Below are 21,879 nucleotides of genomic sequence, written 5' to 3'. Positions count from 1 at the left end.
TCAGTAGCATAGCATGAGTATGTAAGCTGGAAATTCCACCACATTTACTGCCTGCTTTATTTATTTTTATTTTGATATATCCATAAAAATCACACTTTAAATATTTTATTTTTGCTTAGATTTGTTTGTGAGATGTTTTGTTATTATGTTTGTATATGGAATGTTAAAGAAAGAAAAAAAGACAACACAATTATCAATCATTTGACTAGGAATCGTTTATTAAAGGTGAGAAAACAAAACAAAAAAAGCCACAATCCATTTGTTTAAATGCTTAAAAGTATGTACATTATAAATAATTCCACTACATTACAACCATTTGTGTTTTCTAGTCTGGAGTCCTACATATTGAGACGTTACTGTCTGAAGGGCCAGGCAGAGGGCAGAGGGGAGTGATTCAGGATGTCCAGTAAAACACGACTGGGGACACATTATTTGCCTGTTTGCACCAAATACAACAGCTGGAGTAAGTGGGTGTTTGTTTGATTGAAAGTAAGTATACCAAAGATGTGTTAGTGTTCAGGGGAAAGCCCAGAAGTAGCTGGTGGATGTTTTTTTAGACCTAAAACTGCTGTGGGAAGACTAAGTCTTGTGTGTGTACTAACAACCTTTTCAACAGATCTTAGCGCTCGGAGAGAGAACATGTCATTGCTGAAGCCACATGGTGACAGTAGGACTCTTCTCTTCTTCTTTCTTGTGCTCTATAATCCAGGCAGTTACAGAAAGGCGCCTGGTTTGTCCCTTTTCTTCCAAGCTTATTCATAAAGGGCTATTTTTTCCCCCTCAGATACTGTACAGTCTTACAGCTTGAGAGGTTGAAACACTAGCCTGGATACTAGGTTTTGTGTTCATTGTGTGAGGTACAGTATTCAAACTCAGTTTTTTGTAAGCGCTAACTGCCCTGCTGAGGCTCTTGCTGCTGCTGCTGCTGCTGATGATGATGATGATGATGATGATGATGATGTGAAGCTGCTGGGTTTAGATGAGAGACGGAGGACGGGTGAGACCACGAGGCCACGACAGATGATGATGGCAGACCCTGCACGCTGCACATCGATGTCGACAGCACTACGACGCTCTCCTCTGCCACCTCCTCCATAGTCACGGCTCCGCTGCTCGCCCCGGCAGCCTTCCGGGAGCAGTCCATGCAGATGTAGTCTTCGTTCTCGGCCATTTCGCACGACACGCCCACGCACACCTGGTGGAACCACTCATCGCAACCGCCGTCGCACTGCACCCAGTCCACCTGGAATACACACAAAGACAAATGCAGACGTGTGAGTGAGGATTCACAGAGACAAGGAAACATTATGACATTTTTTGAAAGAAAAAAAACATGTTAGTTAGCCTGTGTCGATTTCCGGTGTCATCGGTCCGGACTAGTGGACGAAGCTAAACTGGTTTGACTTTATGCTAACCGGTTGAACCCGAATTTGTCTCTATGACACCTTCTGGCATATAAAAAAGTAGCCTACATTAGCAGCCTGTGCCAAGGCATCACGGCACTAAATCCAAGTTGTATTGCAAGCTGTGTTGGGCAGTAGCTTTTCAGTAGCTTAGCTCTTTTATTGATCAAGTTGTATAGTAGCATTCCAACATCACCGTGATTTTGCGTAAACATACACGCCACTTTCCTAATGCCAAGAGGCATGTTATCTGTACGCATTTTCAGCTGTCCGCGTGTATGTCTATGTTGTATACAACTGACTGCAATCTGCAACGTCTTTCTAAAGCCACGTGGCGTGTGGGGGTTGGGTTGAAAAGAAAAAAACGGCTGGAAGGACTGGTTTTACGCTTCTGCGTCGAATCGACGGTGTACCCCCGCCAACACCTCTGCGTCTATGTCGGACCCTACGCCGTAGCCTGACATGCACCTCTCGAAAAATGTAATTACACGTCGCAGCGACGCATGTCGCTCGGCCGTGGCTTGGTAGCGTTGCATTTCCCCCCCCCGACTCATTTCCCGATTCTCCTTCTCCATAAACAACATGAAATCAAGAAGAGGGTTCAGTTTTCCTGCTACAGATTTCCCACCTTGGTCAGAAAGAACAGGGGAGACACTTTGTTTCTCTTACTATGACTCTAAAGTCGCTATGAAGCTAAATCGCCGTGACTCTCTCACTTCTCCCTCGCTCTAACACACACACACACACACAAAGTATAAACATCAGGCCACTTATGTAGGCTACGGTGAAAGCTCTGCGTGGAGCCTCCGCAGAACCATAAAACGGCCTTAAGTGTCACACATCTTTTGACTGTGAGAGGAAAACGGCTGAGGAAATACTCAATTTTCATCTCAATAACACCACACAGCTGTTAATCATCACAACTTCAGGTGTAGTCGACCTAGTTTAGAGCAGCAGCTTCATAATTTCACCATATCTACTCCTGCAAGCCTACCAGTTCCTCGCCTCTGATTGGCTGCCCTGTGGATACACAGGGGAAGGAGACTGGCCACTGGTTAACTTGGTGGACAGTCTTGGTCCGCAGTGCTGTCTCCGAAAAGAACCACATCGGTGTGTCCTGTTAATACGTTATGTGTAACTCTCTTTAAGGTGTTCCAGTGCTGTTTTCAGCTGTGGATATTCTTTAAAGTTCCATGATATTCATTTTTAAAAGTGTTCATTATTAACTCCGCAAACAAAAACACCTGTGTCACCTGTGATGAAAGTATCAACCAGAATGTACTGCCTCTCTCAGTGTGGTGGGGATGTTTCTACGGAGGGTCAAGAATGATCTAACTGGCCAGGTCAACATCATGGTCCTCCAGCAGATTGGCACAGTCCAAGCGCAGCTACATTTTAACACGGCATCATGTCGGTTTTCATTGGCTCAGTATGCACTTGAGGGCTTTTCACAATGCAGAATGAATATTGAAGAGGCTGCTATTCTGCTCACAACATACAACTTAATGGACATTTGTATGACAGAAAAGATACAGAAAATGGAAGACGTACTAACGTAAATTACGAGAAAAAGAAGAAATGCTATCTATTCACAACTTCTAATCACAGTATTATAAGCCTCTTCACATAGAGTGAATTTGTGTGAAAACACATTTAATCGTTGCATTTTGATCTCCCAGATGTAAGACATCTCAACCTATTACAGGCCATTTGATATCCAAATTTCAATACACGAGGCTGTGTGAAAATTCAAGTCCAGCCCTGTGTGCAAGTTTCTTGTATTGCGAATCTGTGGTTCACAATAGGCCTACGTCACCCAACAATTGAAGACCGGAAGAACGTCTCTGAGTGGCGATACGGCTCTTCCGGTTAGCTTTTTACAGTGGCGGAGCCTGATAGATACTGCTGGACCAAGTCTCTCCGCTACCTGCCTGAAGTCACCTACGACGATGTGGTTTGGATTGTAAATGAACACTCAAAGTAAAAAACATTTTGAAAACGGCAAAAAAAAGGCAAAAGGTACAATACCGTGTACAGAAACTATCACAGACTTCAATGGTAGAAGCTCGCTCTAGCCATTCGCGGTTTCGCGGGTACGGTAAACGTTTCTATGGTAACAGCGAGTTGGACCAATCAGAGACGTTGCTGTTACGCTTAGGATTGTGGGTAGTTTAGTTTTTCTCCATAAGATCGCGGATAAAACATGTTTTTCTTAAAACAAGGTTGATTTCATACAGACTTCTGGCTTCTACAGGAGCAGAAACCTTCGTTTCACAACCACGTAGCTCGGGGTCAGTCTACCTCGGATGGTTTACACATTATGACTGATAATCTAAATCCTCATGGAGAAAGGGACTGTTGACCGGAAGTTCTGATTCCCTACTCCGCGTTCCGGAAGCAGGAAGTGTGACATAGGCCTATTGTCAAGTATAAATGTGAATGATTGCAAGACTAAATATGTTTAAATATTATAAGAGAAATATTTTGAAAATTACATTAGAGGTGAAACAATTAGTTAATTAATCGATTAGTCGTTGGACTGAAAATCAAATTGGCAAATATGCCAAAGAAAATCTGATTCCAGCTTCTCAAAGGGAAGGATTTGTTATTTTTCTCTGTTTTATATTATTGGGAATTGAATGTCTGAGTTTTGGACTGTTAGTTAGACAAAACAGAAAATTTGGAGACATCACCTTGGGCTTTGGGAAACTGTGATAGGCATTTTCACTCTTTTCTGACATTTTATAGACCCAACGATTAACGGAAAAATAATTGGGAGGATTACTCAAATATATAACTTATAATTAGTTGCAGCAGTTCTTGACTCAATGGGACATAAATTAGTAACATTTTACATTGCGGTTTGGAATAACGTTAACAATTTCAATATGTCAATATTAGATAATGCTGAGATAATTATCACATGAATTTAGTCCATATTCGTAGTTAATACATGGCTTTAAATGAATATTCAAAAAATATTTAAAAACATATATAAGTTATATAAAGGTTTTGAAAAGGTGCACAGTCACATGGTGGCCTTTGGCCTCTGTTAATTGCTAAACTGTAGCTGAAGAACTGAAAGAGGTCAATGTCCTCACCTTATCTTTACAGGGTCTCTGGCAATTCTTGGCTGCGCACACAGCATTCTCGTCGTTGGAGTCTTCAGCCCCGGACCAGTCATACTTGGAAGGAATGTCAAGAATCTTCTTCTCCTTCCTCTTCTCCAGCCCATCCCTGATGGCCTCTGCCTTGGCCGCTGCCTTCTCCTTTCTCTTCCTCTCCTTCTCCTCCTTGGCTATCCGCTTGGCCAGCTGCTTCATCTCCCGGTTCTTGTCGAGGTTGAGCTTGAGTTTCTTCTTCTTGGGTTTGCCCCCAAGACCCAGTTCCAGACCCACCCTTTTAAGCTCTTTGGACTTGGCTGGTCGCATTTCGCCCATTGCTGAAGCCCCTCCGGCGGCGACGGCGGCAGCCATCAGCATGTGGTGGTGCTCGGCTCTTTCCAACTTCCGTTTCCGCTTCTTCTCTGAATCTTTCAGCTTGAGTTTCAGAGGCTTCTCCATCAGAGAGTCGTCGGGCTGTAGAGAAGGAAGGAAAGACGAAAAGAGAATGACTATTTCCATTTCTAATTCTGTAGTTATTGCAGGCAAGTTTTCCCCTAATTTGACCTGTATCGATGCATCTATTCACAAACCTCTTCATCAGAACCAACCAGAGTGATTTATTCAAACCCAAACCCAATGTTTAGTCTACTACACAGCATTTGCTATAGGGTCCAGCTGCGCAATCAGGTTGCATAATGGATGACCTCCCTACCTCCATTACCTGCAGGAATCTTTCCTCAGAGGGGGGGTGCGTGGCCTGTAGGATCCTCCAGATGTGCTGGGTCTCATCCAGGGACACCTCCAGCAGGTCTCCCAGCATCATCAGCTCCTCCAGCTGGGCCTTAGCCTGCGGGGACAGCTCGAGCACTGGCGGTTCCAGGCTGCGAGGTACCAAAGGGGTTTTCCTGGGCTGCTTTCTGGGCGTGCCCATGTCTGAAATGTAAATATTTTGAGTGTGAGACGATGAAGGCCCGTATTTCAGAGGAACACAGAGACACAAACATAACTCTCTCAGAGGAGTGGAATTAAAATGTGTATTACACATGTTCAAAAATAAAAGCTGTCCTTGAATCATTTGTGCATGAAAACAAGACGGGATGACGATGGGTAGGCAGACTCAAAGCGACAGAAGTAATCGTAGTAAGTGAATGTGGCCTCACTTTGCACACAGGACTTGGAAGCTGAGGAGTAGGCGTGTTCGGCGCAGAAGGAGGGCGTGGCAGCCGGCCACATGTGACTGACCACCTCCTCAGACTTAACAGGAATCTCCTCATCACAGAACAGGTAGGGCTTCACCTCGCCTGGGTCCTGGAACAAAGCAGACGCCAACAGGGAAGAATCACCAAAAAATCCTGCTTGCTTATTGGCGGCTTGAACAGCATCGCTTGCCTCACATACCTTCATGTCATAACCGTAGGTCTCCCTGATGTCCTCGTCTGAGTCGGTCTCCTCGTCATCGTAGTCTACGGACTGGCGAGGTGATGCGGCTCTGCTGAAACCCGACTGCTGAAAAGTCTGGATGTGGCCCTGAGGAAGGGCAGAAACACACAAGCCACAAATCAGGTGAAAGTATGTTTTCATGGTCTGTGTATATAGTCCCTTTTTTCCAGTCACACAGTGCCTGACATGGTGTGTCAGGTTAACAAGAGCAAAATACCAAAAAACAGTATGATGCTAAATAAAATAAAAAAGCTAAATGCTTTGCCTGACACATTCAAAAGGCATAATTAAAAACCAGGGTTCATACGCATTTAACCAATACTTTTCCATGACTTTTGGGCAAATTTCCATGACTATGTATTCCTGAAAATGTCAGTCGACATTAAACAATAAGAATAAAAATCTGTGTTAAAGTTTACCCTCAGAGGTTTAACAATAAAATGAATGACAATTTATGTGGTTCATAGTGGGATTCATAATATCGCGCCCGAATAGAACGCTGACATTAAGACAACGTGAAAATACATTTATTAATCACATATTATTAAGCTGTATTAAAAAAAAATTCCATGACTTTTCCAAAACTTTCTGGGTCTTTTAATGTTTCCAAAACCTTTCCAGGCCTGGAATTTGCATTTTTCAAATTCCAAAACTTTTCCAGGTTTTTTCAAAACGTATGAACCCTGTAATATGTAAAAATAAGATAAAAGGTTCTGTATGTTTATTACATCTATGGGAAATCAGACTGTCATCGGCCGCCTGTAATTCCCTGCATTGTTTTACATTTTAGAATGTCAATCCAGTGTTTTTCATAATTACACATTAGTGCCCTCTTCTGGTGCACTCCATTTTTACAGCCAAAGCCCCAATGGGAAACCACAATAATTACAATCTGCAAAACAGGATTCCTAGAGTCTCACTGATGTTACTGTATAAGAACAGAAATGAGACTAATGTAAAATCATTTAAGATGACATGTACAAGTACCTGCAAGTCCGGGTTGGCGGCAGCTTTCTGCAGCTCGGCGTTGATGATCTTCTCAGTTTTCTCCCTAGCAGCCTGCTCCACCATGCGCTGGCTCAGCACAGACAGCTTTGCCAGGGCTGAGGACAGCTCCTCCGTGGCCAGAGATTGACGCGCACGGTCCTGGTGGGACAGTTAGACCAGTGTGAGGATGGAAATTTGGTAGGGAATAAAAGCAAACTGTGGAAATTAAGTGTTCAAAATAAAGCAGATCGGTGGTTGTAAACTGAGTTATTATGAGTAATTCCATGCATACCTGCCAGCTCATTGCCCTCTCTGTCAAACACTGGAGGGCTTCTCCTTCTGGAAGACGCACCGGCAGCTTCTGCAGCGACACCAACAGCGACAGGATGGTCTCTAATCTCGGCCTCCTCGACCGCTGACACAGCGGACACAGGAATTTGGAGTCTTTGCTATTGCTCTGCCAACCCACACCCGCTTTCTTCTGAGATCCCGTCTTAGGCAGAGGCACGCAAGCTCCGTGGAACCAGTCCTTACAAAGCTCGCACTGCAACATGAAGCCGCTGGCCGTCTTTCGACACAGGCAGAACTTGACCTCCTCGATGCGGTCTGCCATGGCCATCTTGGCTAAATTGGCAGCACGGAGTGAGTGGATGGCCTCCACTTCTTTCTGCTCTTTGGATTTGAAGGCTGCTACGACGGTGGAAGGGTCTCGCACCTCTTCGAGGCTCTCCTCCAGGTCGCTCAGGGCGTCGGGGTCAAAGCCTCCTCTCTCCTTCTCCATGAGCTCCTTGACGCGTTTCCTCTTGCTCTTGCTGTTGCCGTAGACCCCAATGTCCACGCGAGGACTGAGGACCTAACAGAAGAGGCGCACAAGAATAGCAACAAAATATTAAAATAAATATTAATTCTTAGAGGAGACAAGACATACTCCCCAAACCTTGATGTTACATTTCCACGGCACTTACATTGCACTTAATCGCCTTTAAGTGCCCAAACACAGCATGATATAGGGCTGCAACTAATGATTATTTTTATTGTCAATTAATCTCTCAATTATTTTCTCGATTAATCGATGAGTTGTTTGGTCTATAAAAGCTCAGAAAATGGTGAAAAAAGTCGAGCAGTGTTTTCCAAAGACCAAAATGACGTCCTCAAATGTCTTGTTTTGTCCACAACTTAAATATATTCAGTTTACTGCCTAGAGTGAAGAAACTAGAAAATATTCACTTATAGGAAGTTTAGAATCAGAGAATGTTTACTTTGTTTTTATAAAAAATGACTCAAATTGATTAATCAATAATCAAAATAGTTGGCGATTAATTTAATAGTTGACAACTAATCGATTAATCTTTGCAGAGCATGATATATGCAGTCTTAAATAAAATCTTATGATTCATACATCTGAGAGGCAAGCATCAAATCAACTTTTTTCATAGTGGCCCACCTGGAGTAGTGTGTATGTGGAGTTCTTCTTGAGGAAGGTGCGACCAGTCCTCTCCCTCCAGGCTCGAGCTGCAGCCACCTGAGAGTCCACCTGGGCCAGTGGATCAAGCCGGACAGGGATGGAGCGACCCCTGGCCAGCAGGCTCTCCAGCTGCTCCAGGTAAGCGTAGCTACTGCCACTCTGTGTGAGGTGGATACACAGCAGAAGAGAGATTAGAGACATTTTTTGCCAATGCCTTTTTCAGAGCAATGAGATACAGGTTAAGTCTCAATCAACGATCCTAAGGAGGACACGTGGCTTTAGATAAAGGATATAGTGTACACATAGACAGTACCTGAATGGCCTCCACCTTAGATGTCCACTCCTTGGCCTTCTGTAGGGCCTCTCGGAGGGCCAAAATATTAGGTAGGTACGCTGGGATGTTCCTAGCTTCCAGCACAATGCTCTCCAAGGTAACCATGCTGTGTCGAGGCCTTGGGATATGAAAGGACAGACGGGCATGGGATGATCAAGTATGACTCAACTAACAATTAACTCAATTTCTGTAAGTAGCAGCAGTTGAGGATATGGTTAGTTAAATGGCGAACAGCACACAAGTCACCATTAGGGTTGGGTATCGTTTGGGTTTTTTCCGATACCGGCGCCTAAACAGTGCCTGAACCGATACTTTTAAAAAAAAAAATTTATATATTTAAAAAAGGAGCACAAAACGACAGTCGGCGACATTTAAGAACGGCTTGTTTATTACTAAGGCCATATGGTCAAAATGAAATGATTTATTAAAAATTTAATAACAATAACTTATAACAATAACTTATTTCACCAGTAAATTGCTGGTAAATGACAAAAACAACCACTAGATGGAAAAAGGGTATTTTACAATAACTTTGAATGCACCACGAGGCTGGCGATGAGAGTTTCAAGTGACGCACCTTCTGTGTTGTACACAGAAGGTTTAAACAACGGCAGCTGCGGACTGTTAAGTCTCGGTGTTGGAACCGGTAGATACCGGTTGTTAAGGCACTGGTGCCATATAAGCACCGGGTTTCGGTACCCAAACCATAGTCACCATGAATGTGTCTGTATGCATATGTAACCGTGCAACCTTACCTGGCCTGTAGGCAGGCGCGGGCCTTATCCTCCCATCTCTCGGAGACAGTGAGGATCTCTTGCAGCTCGGCCATGGCCTTCTCCACAGCGTGGTGGGGAGCCAGGCCCACCCCAGAGTCTATCAACCGCTTCATCAGCTCCAGAGTGACGCGGTGGGGCTCGGCCAGGGTGACACGCACCTGGGATACGAGGACAATGGCACGTGTTACATGAGGCCAAAAATAACAACAACTCTTTCAGAGCCCACAAACAGGTTGTGGTAGGGCTGCACAATCGTTTCACTGAAGCACAATCGCTTTTTTTAATCGCCATCGCGATATCAACTGGCGTTATAAACACATCACGAAAGGCCGCGACATATCACGAAAGAACAAGAGATTTGTGTGTATTGAAAGAAAATATCAGTAAAAAAAACATTAAGGTTCAGGATTAGGATTAGGGTGGGTGCCTTTTATATTCAACTCAATGTTCAATTTGTTCAATCAAAGAATGTTGGAGATGATTTCCTTTCATTTGTTTTAAATTCAACAAGCAATTTGTTTTATTTTAGTAGAATACTGAAAGCAGCAGAAATGCAGAACTGAGTACACTTTAATACCTTTTCATATTTCGCAAGTAATATCGTTTTCGCAATATTCAACATTATCTCAAATTACATATTCTCCTCATATCGTGCAGCGCTAGTTTGTGGTTGTTGTAGGAGCCCACCTCATCAAGCCAGCGGGCCTGCTGGAGCTCCTGTTTCAGTCGGGGCAGCTCTGGCAGCTCTACATCAAGGCCACTGCCCAGGTCCAGCAGTGCCTGCAGCTTGGAGGAATCCGGCATCTCGTCTGACAGTGCCACCTGGGCTCGCTCGTGGAAGTCCTCCACATTCTCCAGTAACTCCTGGAGGGAGGTGACAGACACAACAGGAATGAAAAGTGAGGTAGAAGTTTTAGCAGTAATTGAATAGTATTGATGGTGAAAGAAGAGGGTTTATAGGACGACTAGGGAAAAGAGGGAAGAGATAAAAAAAAAAAAAAAAAAAAAAAGGAATTAAGGTGTGAACTGTATTTAATTGATAACTGGGCGTAAGCCATGGGGCAAGCACAAAGGCATAGAGAGGACTCACTTTGACTTGTCGTGCTTGGCTGATGATGCAGGGCAGCCTATACAGCTGATCCACAAAGGCCTTGAGCTCATCCACTGTCAGTTTGGTACGGTTACGACTGCTCTCCGAACGCAGACGGCTGCTGCAGACATGCATGGAAAAAGAGCGACGGTTCAGTTCACGTCTGAACCTGAGCAAATACCGTATTGAATTGCAAATGGAATGTTCTTTCCGTACATGCTAGGTTATCAGTAAATTGCTTTTCTGTTGGATTACATTAAGGCTTCGTGCATCCATGTCCACTGACCTGTGCCGCTGTTTGCGGCTGAGCAGCAGCTGAGCCACGGAGGAGCACGTCTCCGCCTCTTTGACCATCTCCCTCAGGCGACGGAACAAAGCTTTCTCAGGATACTTCCTGTCCTCTGCATCCTCCAGCAAAACCTTGAGCTCAATAAGATCTATGAGACACAAAACAATCATGCAATGGCACAAAGAGATGTGCAACGTGTACATATCTTGTGGTAGTATCTAAGTATAAAACCTTTCTTGTTTTTCTGGTCGGCAGCCAAGGCCTCGGTGACCCTCTTTGCCCACGTGTCATAAGACTGAGCCCGTGTCTTGACCCCATACAGCATGGACGGAAACTCCTCCAGATCATAGCGATACCTGAAATATATGGTGCGGATATCTACTTGAGAATATGGTGTATGTGTTCCAAGTAAATGTCGAGGCCATAACAAATTTGATATCTTGACCACGTGCTGTACATGGTTGTGTTTAGTACTGTACTACAACAACAGGTCTCTTACCGAAGACACTTGCTGCCGAGTGGACAGTCACAGAGATCTGCTGCATGGGTCAAACAGACCAGTCGGTCAGGGCTGCAGGAACAGGTCAGTGCAGACAGGAAACAGGTTGTCTTGCACTTGTGACACTGGCGCTCATCGTCAGGTAGAAGTTCAAAAACCTCCTGCTCTGAGGACAGCACCCCCTGCAGATAAGGAAGAGAGAGAACTGATGATGCCGTCGCTAAAACAACCTGTGACAATATTAAGCTTGCCATTTGAAAGGGACAAAAAATAAGCATGAATTGAGGCTGTTAACAGCTGTATGAAACTACAGGTAAGGCACAGGTTCAAAGCCAGAGAACTGCCAATCACCCACACCTTCTACATGCATAAGTTGAGAAAAAAAAACAAGAAGACATTTACCATTTCTTGGACAGCCTGTCTGAGTTTTGTCTCCTCCTCCATCATTTCTCCCATTTCCTTGAAGACGGCAGCAGCTAGCTCCACGTCAAGACTGTCTGGATCAGCAGCCATCTTGCACAGCAGCTCCTCGTGGGAGAAGACGCAGTAGCGGTGAAGGCGTCGGTAATGAGCCACACACTGACGACCCATAGGTAACTAGGGAAGGGCATGCGTTAAAAATAAAACCGCACATTCAAACCCCCCCAAAACAAATTCAACGGTTTTTTTTTTTAATGGAAGAAGTATTTGCTTTCCCCTCACCCAGTCAGCGGTGCAGAAGTTAACAGCCTCTGCGAAGTTGTAGCCCTGGTTGAAGCCGCTGTGATAGGCCCTGGGGAAGGTCACCACAAACTCCCCAGCACACTGATTGGTCCTGTACACCTGAGGGGGGAAATACACACATACATGTCACTTATAATCAACATGAACAACATGACATATCTAATCATCCAACCCCACAGAAGGCTCAGACTACATACAGGGACACCATGCTCCATGAGGACATTGGGATTCATGATGGTGACCAGTTGATGGAGGAGGTCAGGTTGGGAGTCAAACAGCTCTGGAGCCAACTTTTTCATAACGGCCTCCAGCTTCTCTGCTGCAGAGGCCGGCACGCCGTACCAAGTCTTCGGTTCACCCCTGGAGGAGAGGAATAAATTAACATTAAAGATACTTACATACTCATGTTTTTTTTTCCCAGAGTGACACACAAGTGGAATAAAATAAGGTTAGTTTCTGTAAGCTTTTTCAAATGTCAGCAGTATTCTTTGCTGTAAATAGTGTAATTTCCGTTTCCACCAACATTCACATGTCAGAATTGAAATGAAGTCTTGTGCGGACATTTTTTCAGTCTCACCAGTGCAGGAAGTTGATGGAGTAACTCCAGTGGTCCTCGATGTGCCAGCAGAATGAAGAGAAGCACATGCCCACATAGAGCCAGGGCACCTTCATACCCGAGATGTCCACATTGATGTGGGTGAGCACCGACTGCTCCAGGACTGGCATGTTATTCAGGTTCCAGCCTGAGTTGGCATACTCCTAATAGAAGAGCAAACAAAGTTCTTTCTTTCACTTCAGGGCAAAGGGCATGTTTTTACTTAACCATTGTCAAAGAGAAAAAGCTTTTAGTGGATCTGTTAGATGGAAGTCTGATGGATAAAATGAATCAAGTGATGTCTATAGAACACAGGGGAATCCCCATCATGAGTCCTCTACTGGTTATAAACCTCTAATAGAAAGTGTAAGAAAATAATGGAACTGCTCAATGTGATATGCACCTATTACAGTCTAAAAGTCATACTCTAAGACAAGATGTGAAAAAATGAAAACCAAGTCAACACTGGAAGAGTTTATGGAAATACAAAGTAACAATCTTCTCACCTCTTCATCTCCCAGTAGCCTTCTTTTACCGTCCCTGACAGGAAACCCGCTGCCCACCTCCTTGGAGCTAATGTCAGCTCCGTACTCTACGATGACATCCTCCTCGATGCTGCTGACCAGGCGCCAGAACTCTTTCTCCACCAACTCTGTGGGGACCATCTGGAGGGCACAAGGCGGAAATAATGAAATCCCCTGCCTTCTCTCAACAGGGAAAAGCCTGTGAGCAACACATGTAACCTCTAATTGGTGAAGCAGAAAGTGCGACAGCCAGATGATGGAAGGACACCTGTGTAACAGTACACATATTTGAGCTCACTAAAAGATCTTACATACATGAACAGGCATGTTGAAATAGTCAGACTTGAAGTGGTCAGCCATTTCTCCAAAGCTCTGGAGACTGTACTCCCTCACTGCCTGCTCGAAGCCAAATGCCTCCCTGGGCTTACTGCACTCCTGTGAGGGAAGATGGACCACACTTTTATTATAATAATACGAATTTACATCATGTGTGAGGGTTAAATATGCAATAGAACGATAAGGGAATTTATAATAACTCTTATCATTTGTTAGTAGGGATTGGCATTTCATGCAAAAATACTAGTCCAAATTCACTAGAAACTATTTGGCCATTCTTCGAAGATGATTGTCAGTCATCACACGTTTCTGTAATAATGTAAGATTAATGTGCGAGCAGCAACTGAAATTTATACACACACAATAATAAAAAGATTTTTAATCAAAATATGTATTTCTGTATATGCAAATGGAAATGATGTACGTGTTTATTTGCATACAGAGCTGGGAAGTGAGATCCGATTACACGTGGTCACTCAAGAAGCATGTGTAGACACACACAGAGAGAGAGAGAGAGAGAGAGAGAGAGAGAGAGAGAGAGAGAGAGAGAGAGAGAGAGCGCAAAAACAAGGGAAAATCTATCTTTAAAGACAAGACGATAGTCGCTTTTTAAAAGCTATTCCAATTTTTATAATTTAAAGTGACTATATGTAACTTTTACACGTTTCTGAAACTGTGTAATGTTCCATCTGATGATCATAAATGACCTGTAACAGCAACCGAGACCAACAGTGAAAAGAATGCTATATTTATATAGTTTTTATTAATACCTCTGCCCGGGTCGGATTTTTCCCACAAAGTCACAGAATGATTTACGGCAGGTAGACGGCGTTACAGAGCACACATTCTGACGGGTCACAGATTTCTGTGAAGCCTGTGTTAGCGAGTATGCAGGTAAAAGGTAGCAGGAGATTTCTTTATATAGGCCTAATTGTATTTTTATTTTATTTGCTGTAGTTATGGCTGATGCTGGGGCAGGGCCATCACAGAAAAGAAGGAAATTAAACGAAGAACAACTAAAAGATAAAAAGGGAAAGTGAAAGACAACGGGCAAAAACGAGTCAATCTTGGTCGGGCTTTCAACAGATGGAGACAATTATGGGATTGTAAATGATTCAAAAAACGTCCCTCAGGTATGTAATATGTCTATTTCGTTCATAAAATAACTTGACAATGTGCGATTTGGTTGTACGCCAGTAGCCTGTATTAAATTACATCCCCCTTCCATTTAGCGTGCACTTTTTATTCCTTTTAGTCGGCCTGTGTCGGCTTACTATTTTCTGTTCCCTTGTCCCCCTGTACTTAAAGCGCCAGTGGGTTTCATGAAATGCGCTATTTAAGTTATTACTAGGTTGGCTGCTACAACAATCTCTTAATGCTTTGGCTCGTGACACAATGACAGTGACAGTGATACCCGGTTTAGCTCATGATACATCCAAAGTAGACTAAGTTACCGTATGTAACACTTGAAATGCAACGATGCATCTGTAACGTATTCTCTTATTGTAAATGAATGATTTTCTGGTTGGGCAAAATATTCATTACGACTTCCCGGTAACGCTAACTCAGTAATCTACAGTGGGTAATACAGCACCGTAAAGAACAGACTTTTCGACAGCAGGTGTGGTAAAAACAGTACCGCTAGAACACTACCGGCTGCTAGAATCAACACAAACTGAAAGTTACATATAGTCACTTTAAGTAGTATTTGAAAAGTCGAAAATCATGACCCATCCCTATTTGTTCGATTAATATAATCGTTAATTAGGACAATGCCACGAAAAGACAGAGGGCCTCCATTCATTTTTGTCTGATTGTTAAATTGACTTTTGCATGTTCATTTGTAAATGATCTATCTTATTTATATTTCTTCTTTCTTTAAGACTTTTGATTGGCCAGACAGCGTTCAAGCCTTACCTCAGCAACACACTTAGGGCAGCGCCAGTCCCCCTTGGGCACGTCATGTAGAGGTGGGATCAGGCAGAAGGTGTGGTAGCTGTCGTCACAGCCATCACACAGCAGGAGCCGGTCCTCCTCATCGCCCCGACCACACACCAGGCAGAGGTACAGGTCGATCTGAGGGATCAACACCACAGAAAAATACAGGGAAGGTCACGCACAGGTTTTTCCAAGATATAATAAACCATCAACCAGCAGGCGAATGCCAAACACAATGAAATGACACTCACAAAGTTGACCTCCAGGGTCTCCTTGCGTGGTCTCATTTTAATGGCAAAGGCCTGGGCTTTGAGGTGACGCTGCTTCCTGTTGAATCCGTCATCTAAGCGAGAGGGAAAAGGTGCCGGTGTGAGAATAGAAACTCTCACAGTAACACTGACGATTTATTGCTCAGTGTCTGCCGTGTGTAAAATTACAGGTCAACCAAAAAAGATCCTTACCAGCTGATACAATCTCCAAGCCGACCATCTTGGGACTTGTACCAAAGATCTTTAGGCCTTTTGGCTCCTTGTTTTCCCTCTAGAGAAACACAACAACAGCAGCCTGTGAACCGGAGTGATCCTGCTAAATGGCCAAATGTTAGACGGCTTCTTCTTTTCAGATTGTTGCAGGGCGGTTATGTTCTAAAGCACAAATAAACAGATCTGCAGCAGCCCCTGTCCTCTGCGTGTATTCTGTTTTCTTTTATTTTGGTGAGTGCGGGATGTCTTTTGGTGTCAACAAAGAGCCTTTGTGCCTCAATATGAGATACAAGGGGCATAGTGGTGGTTGGAAATTATAACAGGCTGCACAACCTGCACGCTGTTATTGGCTGGGGGTTACCCATCCACATGGGGCGCAAAGGCTCTTTGTTGACGCCAAAAAACATCCCACACTCACCAAAATAAAAGAAAACAGAATACACGCAGAGGACAGGGGCTCTGCAGATACAGACACCACCACACACTTTTAGTGAGTCATAATTAATGATTGAGGGCATTTTCACACCCATAGTTTGTTTGCTCTGGTCCGCATCAGTTGATGAGTTTGTACACTTGGAACGATTTCCCCTGGGTTCGGTTTCGTTTCACACATAGAATCCAAGGCAACCAAAATGCGTCATTAGAAACCACACAAGAAAGTTCACTCCGCTTATTGGTCAGAAGTGTCTGGGGCGGGAGCAAGAAAGTAAATGCAGGAAGAAGGTCCTGTGTCAGACTTGCGGAGTAGACAATTGGTGCGGTTCGAGGTCGCATCATGTTCTCACCACAAACGAACCGCTCCAGGGATCGATTGAAAGCGTACCGAGACCACCTCATCAAGGAGGTCTCGGTATGCATGTTTGGTCCGCTTTTGGTGCGCGTCCAAGCACGATTGCTGCATTCAAACCTGCCTAAACAAACCGCATCAACAGGGGCAAACGAACTCTAGTGCGATAATATCACATAGCTGTACAACACTCTTTGAAAATGACTTAAGCGTGATTTATGGTCCTGCGGAGGCTCCGTGCAGAGCTTTCGCCGTAGCCTATGTAAGTGCCTTGTGCATCGATCTCTTTAAGAGAATAGCAGGGCTTTCTGACCAAGGTGGGAAATCTGTAGCAGGAAAAGTTAACCCTCTCCTTGATTTCATGTTGTTTATGGAGAAGGAGAACCAGGAAATGAGTCGGGGGAATTGCAACGCTACCAAGCCACGGCCGAGCGACGTGTTTCTCCGCGACGTGTAGCTACATTTTTCGGGAGGTGCATGTCGGGCAACGGCGTAGGTCCGCGTCTCCACGTACGTAGCAACTGCGTAGATTTTACACAGAAGCATAAATCATGCTTTAAATTGAATACGGTGTGCAAAAAGGATGCAATTGTGACCCAACTGTAATGTTTGAAAAAAATGACGTTCAACAAGATATGTTAAACTAAAATAAAATAAAATAAAACTTAAATCGTATAACACTTTTGAGATCAGCTTGGCAAAAGGACAACTTTTTGTAGTCTGTCCCAATCTCCTAGCCATTCCAAATACTACAAATAATCTCAGTTTACCTCAGACTTAAGGCGCCTGGAGCGTCTCTCAGGCAGAAGCTGCTCCTTGGTCTGCATAGCATCACCCTCCCAATCTTTCTCCTTATCCTCCTCCTCCTCATCTTGCTCCTCATCCTCCACTGCCTCCTCACCAACTCCCTCATCCACCTCTTCCACATCATCGCCTTCCTTGTATAGCCGCTGGATGCCCTGGTTGGAGAAAGGGGTGGAGTGGAAACAAATTAGGTTTTGGAAACCTTTTATTATTACTGTGACATTAGGCCTAAAAGCTGGTTGCAACATGTTTGATTTGGTTAGGCCAAGTTTGGTTAATGTATTATATTATAAAATGATCCAAGAATTAAATTTGAGAGGGACACTGGGAACAGCCAAAACTAATTTAGCTCAATGGAGAATAAAAAGTAAACACCCACTCACAAAATGTACACTTATTGCAACTTTTAAAACAATGTGTCTCATGTGCAATGGTGCAAAATAGAAAAACAGTATGCAAGAGCATGCACAAATTATGGTTGTATAATTCATGTAGACACTGTGTTGTACATGTTGATGGGTGAGCTTCCATTAGGGTTTGGTTTTCTGATTTCTATTGTGCAGCTGTGTGAAGCACGGTCAAACTGTGTTAGTTTGTCTATGTTAAATGAGCAGCACTCACAGTCAGCGTGGCCCCAGACTGGAAGAGTTCATATGGATAAAGGATCCTCTCATAGTGGGAGCGCAGCAGTGAGCCGGTGCCTTTCCCAGCTGGGAAGCCCATCCGGCTAGCCACCTTGGACCACCTCTTCTCTTTACACACATTCTCAAAGCCACCCTCTGAGGACACAATCTGAAACACACAGGTGTTCAATATGAGCATTTATACTAACATTAAGGACAAAAAAAAATCAACATACACCAGTTGAATCAATGTTATATAATTAGTCAAAAACATAATTTAAAAAATGGATCTCGTTTTACCTTGCTGAGCTGATAGAGGTCCAAAACTTTTCTCTCCACATGAGGAAATCGGGTCTTAGATCCCTGCAGCTCCCAGAACTTTGCGATTTGATCCAGAAAGTTGAGCTTAACCCGAGTGAGGGCCTGGACAGGCAGGAGAGAGAGGAGAGAGGACACTGAATGCAGGAGCCCACTGTTCTGCTGTTATGAACACAGGACACCTCAGGCAAAATTATGTTTGAATGGCTGCACTCTGATACACAACCATACTGTGAAAACCTTAGAACTCCCATATTGGAGCTGTCTTGCTGCCCTTGTTTTACATTACGTTAAATGACATAAAAAGAAGTAGAAGACTTGAAAAAAACAGAAATCTCAACAGGTGCAAGACAGAAGGTGTTGTATGCGAAGACAAAGTCTGCTGCTATTTAAGAAGTATGTTTGTAGCATAGACGAGTTCATTAGCAGCACACATTGAAGCAGCGTACACTATGTAGTTCTTCATGAAGTCATGTTCTTCGTGAAGTAAGCAAGCAAATAAAATGTATTTATACATTGCTTTTCACAGACGTAAGTAGCATGAAGCAATGCCTAAGACACACCCTTACTCAATTTATTGTTATGAAGGCATGATGCATGTTCTTGGCAAACTTACCTCCAGTTCATTTAGTCTTTGTACTCGAGGAGTGAAGCGGAAGTTGCGTACATCACAAGCAAACGGAGGCTGCCAGTCCTGATAGACAAGAAAATAGAATCTAACTCCCAAAACAACATCAACAATGAGGAAATGACAGCAACAACGCTGTCTGCAACTTAGAAGAAGTGTTGGTGTTTCTCAAATAAAGAACATGAGCAGAGCTTATAAAGATATGACTATTTATAACACAATACAGTCTGAAAAGTACACTTGAGCCCATTTTATAACAGCACTAATGGTGCATAAATGCTTCCAATTTGAAGCTATTACTTTCAACATGTAATTATGTCTATTCTGGAAGGTTATTAATGCATTGCTGGCCACATACACCCTAACAGTTAAAGGTCCTAGAAAATGTAATCGAATGGATGCTTGTGTCCATATAACAAAGCATAAATATAGGTTTATAGTCTGACAGGAGCGACAGGCCTGCATGTGGCCCAATGTCGCATCTTCGCAGCTAACGTAACAATCACTGTACTGTTACTTAGCTAGCCATGAAGAAAACAAAAACAAAGGAATTGTAACAGGAACTGTTAAATTCATTTCGCCTTTCCAAAACTTTTCTGGACAACAAAGGAAACCCAATGTCACCAAAGTAAAAAATATGTACTGTTGAGTGCAAAGAAATTAAGCCTTATTTGACCTCTATTAGAGTAATGGCAACTAGTAATGCCGTTGCCTATCGCACAAATTCACGCAGGCCCTAGTAAACCACCACTACATACGTAGGAGGATAATAGGCAAATCCTTGCAGACTTTAATCCAATGGTTGTTCTAATGTTTAAAATGATATGTGAGTTTACCTCGGGGGGTCGAATCTTGCAGATGCCCGTTTTCTCTGCAATGGGTCGGATCTTGTTGATAAATCCTAAAGGATCCGAGAAATCCTCCCAACTCGGCTCAAAAACCGGGCATTCAGGAGGGGGAACGAACTCAGCAAATGCTGACATGTTGGTGTGGTGCCAGTGAAACAGTCTTTAAAAATAATATTTGATAAAAATACACCGAGTTGAGCTCAACAGTCCATGATTATTTCCAATAACTGTCGTCTTGGGGAACTTCCTCCGTGTCCATCGTGATCCCTTAATTCGCCTAGATAACCAATTACTTCAATGTCAGGGCATCCCAGTCGCGATGGAGTATCATAACCTGTTTTGAAAGTGAATGCATTAATACAACAACCGAGCTGCTAATGATCAATGTTTTCCCATCATCCGTAAACAGCGGGCCAAGCAAGGCCGGGGAGTCTTCACCACCACTCCCCTACCTGGGACGGAGGGCAGGGTTAGTCCGAAACGCCATCATTCCTTCTCTCACAGATGATAACTTCACAAAAACCAGCTCTGCAGTGGAGACTTGGGCCAGGGACAATCACAGAATTTGAAAAGAAGTTTGTAAACAAAAACACCCCGGTTGTATCCTTACAATGTTGGCTGTAATATTATGTTAACGTTATGCAAGCTAACATTGCTATTGCTAAGTCTATGTACCTGGGTAATGCATGATTTCTTCGTGATGGTGCATTTCCAACAAAGTTATCCACGGTCCTGTGGCTAGCTGGTAACGTTAATGTTCATTAGTTAGCTAGCTAGCTAGCTAACGTAATTAGGCTCGGTTGTCCGGCTTCAATAAAAAGTGTTCACGTCCACTTCTTTGAGCACCTGATACCAGCCAAGCTGGACCACAACAAGGAGGAGGCTAATAGCAAGCGTACATTGTTGACTGATGTCTTCACTCCGTGCGATAACCCCCATTCATTGAAGCATTTAAGGCTATGGAAAACTAGCATGCAGCTAATTTAGTTGGGCAAAAATCAGCTTAGCGACCGCTGCTCATTGCGCAGCTAACATTGATGTTTGCTGAGAAAGTCAGCTGAGCAGGACAGTCCGTCATGGCTTTAGTAGGTTAATCGGAATCATATAGAAAAAAGGCTATAATCCTTTTGCTTTGTTTTACAGGGTGTCCCTTTCCGTACAATTTAACGTCGTCTGTATGTATTGTATCCGCATTAGCCAACGAGCTAGCTAGCTACAACTAGCAAGGTTGGATAGCTAGCTGTTATGGTGCCTTCAACAACACTCGGAAACTTTTTACTACTTCCGAGTTCGAGGCCGAGTTGTATACTCGCCGTAAACTCGCCACAACCGACCTGTTTTGCCTGTAAAACTGCAATTTGCAACAACGTGTAGCAAAAACAACAAATAATGGCTGCTATTGTGTGTCGAATCAGTAAAATGAAGGGAAAACAATGCCATTCAGGTTGTAATTAAGGATGCATTTTGTAACCAAACGCCAAGGTGTGGTCGCAATAATCCCTCCTATTACGGCTACTATCTAGACGCCACGTTTGAGCAACTATGTACCTTTAAAAATACTTTAGATCGCCTTTTGTACTACTTTTCCAAACACTTTCAGTAGGCATAACTCTAATTTGTCCCACGGCACCATAAAGCAGCATTATTTGTATGTATAATCCAAAGCAACCTCGTATGTGTCCTCATACCTGGCAAATAAAGCTGATTCTGATTATTTCTACAGGAGTTCGCTGCAAAGACGGGACAAGTATGTTCAACATCGGCCGAATACGTGATCAAGATTGCTGCGTTTGCCTAAAAAGTGAGACTGAGAACTGTGTTTTCCATTTGTCTTTAAATCAATCACAGGGGCTTAAAATGAAAAATATGAATACAGAAACTGGTCT

The 21,879-nt window shown here is 43.5% G+C and overlaps 1 protein-coding gene across 5 annotated transcripts; it reads right to left on the bottom strand.

The window, feature by feature from the left end:
• Positions 1-195: 195 nt before the first annotated feature.
• kdm5a (lysine (K)-specific demethylase 5A) lies at positions 196-21,213 on the bottom strand. 5 transcript variants are annotated; one of them, XM_031284769.2, is made up of 30 exons: positions 19,982-21,213; positions 19,134-19,211; positions 18,500-18,622; positions 18,198-18,368; positions 17,543-17,731; positions 15,965-16,043; positions 15,755-15,846; positions 15,483-15,650; positions 13,545-13,664; positions 13,212-13,370; positions 12,688-12,869; positions 12,308-12,470; positions 12,090-12,209; positions 11,790-11,984; positions 11,388-11,569; positions 11,120-11,244; positions 10,886-11,036; positions 10,600-10,720; positions 10,197-10,373; positions 9,489-9,667; positions 8,713-8,851; positions 8,379-8,558; positions 7,227-7,787; positions 6,935-7,093; positions 5,906-6,034; positions 5,668-5,815; positions 5,220-5,440; positions 4,505-4,981; positions 953-1,243; positions 196-922 (listed from the first exon to the last, which is right to left on the bottom strand). In XM_031284769.2, exons 1-30 carry the CDS (start codon positions 20,126-20,128, stop codon positions 890-892), a joined length of 5,259 nt encoding a protein of 1,752 aa, XP_031140629.1. In that variant the 5' UTR covers positions 20,129-21,213; the 3' UTR covers positions 196-889. The 5 variants fall into 5 exon arrangements, with proteins under 5 accessions (XP_031140629.1, XP_031140626.1, XP_031140627.1 ...); XM_031284766.2 differs by having other exon boundaries at positions 196-1,243; XM_031284767.2 differs by having other exon boundaries at positions 196-1,243; positions 5,229-5,440.
• Between the last annotated feature and the right edge of the window lie 666 nt (positions 21,214-21,879).

Source organism: Sander lucioperca, chromosome 20 (genome assembly GCF_008315115.2).
Source record: "Sander lucioperca isolate FBNREF2018 chromosome 20, SLUC_FBN_1.2, whole genome shotgun sequence".
Lineage (NCBI taxonomy): Eukaryota > Metazoa > Chordata > Actinopteri > Perciformes > Percidae > Sander > Sander lucioperca.
Note: the sequence above shows the minus strand (reverse complement) of the source record. Positions and strands in the feature narration are given on the sequence as shown.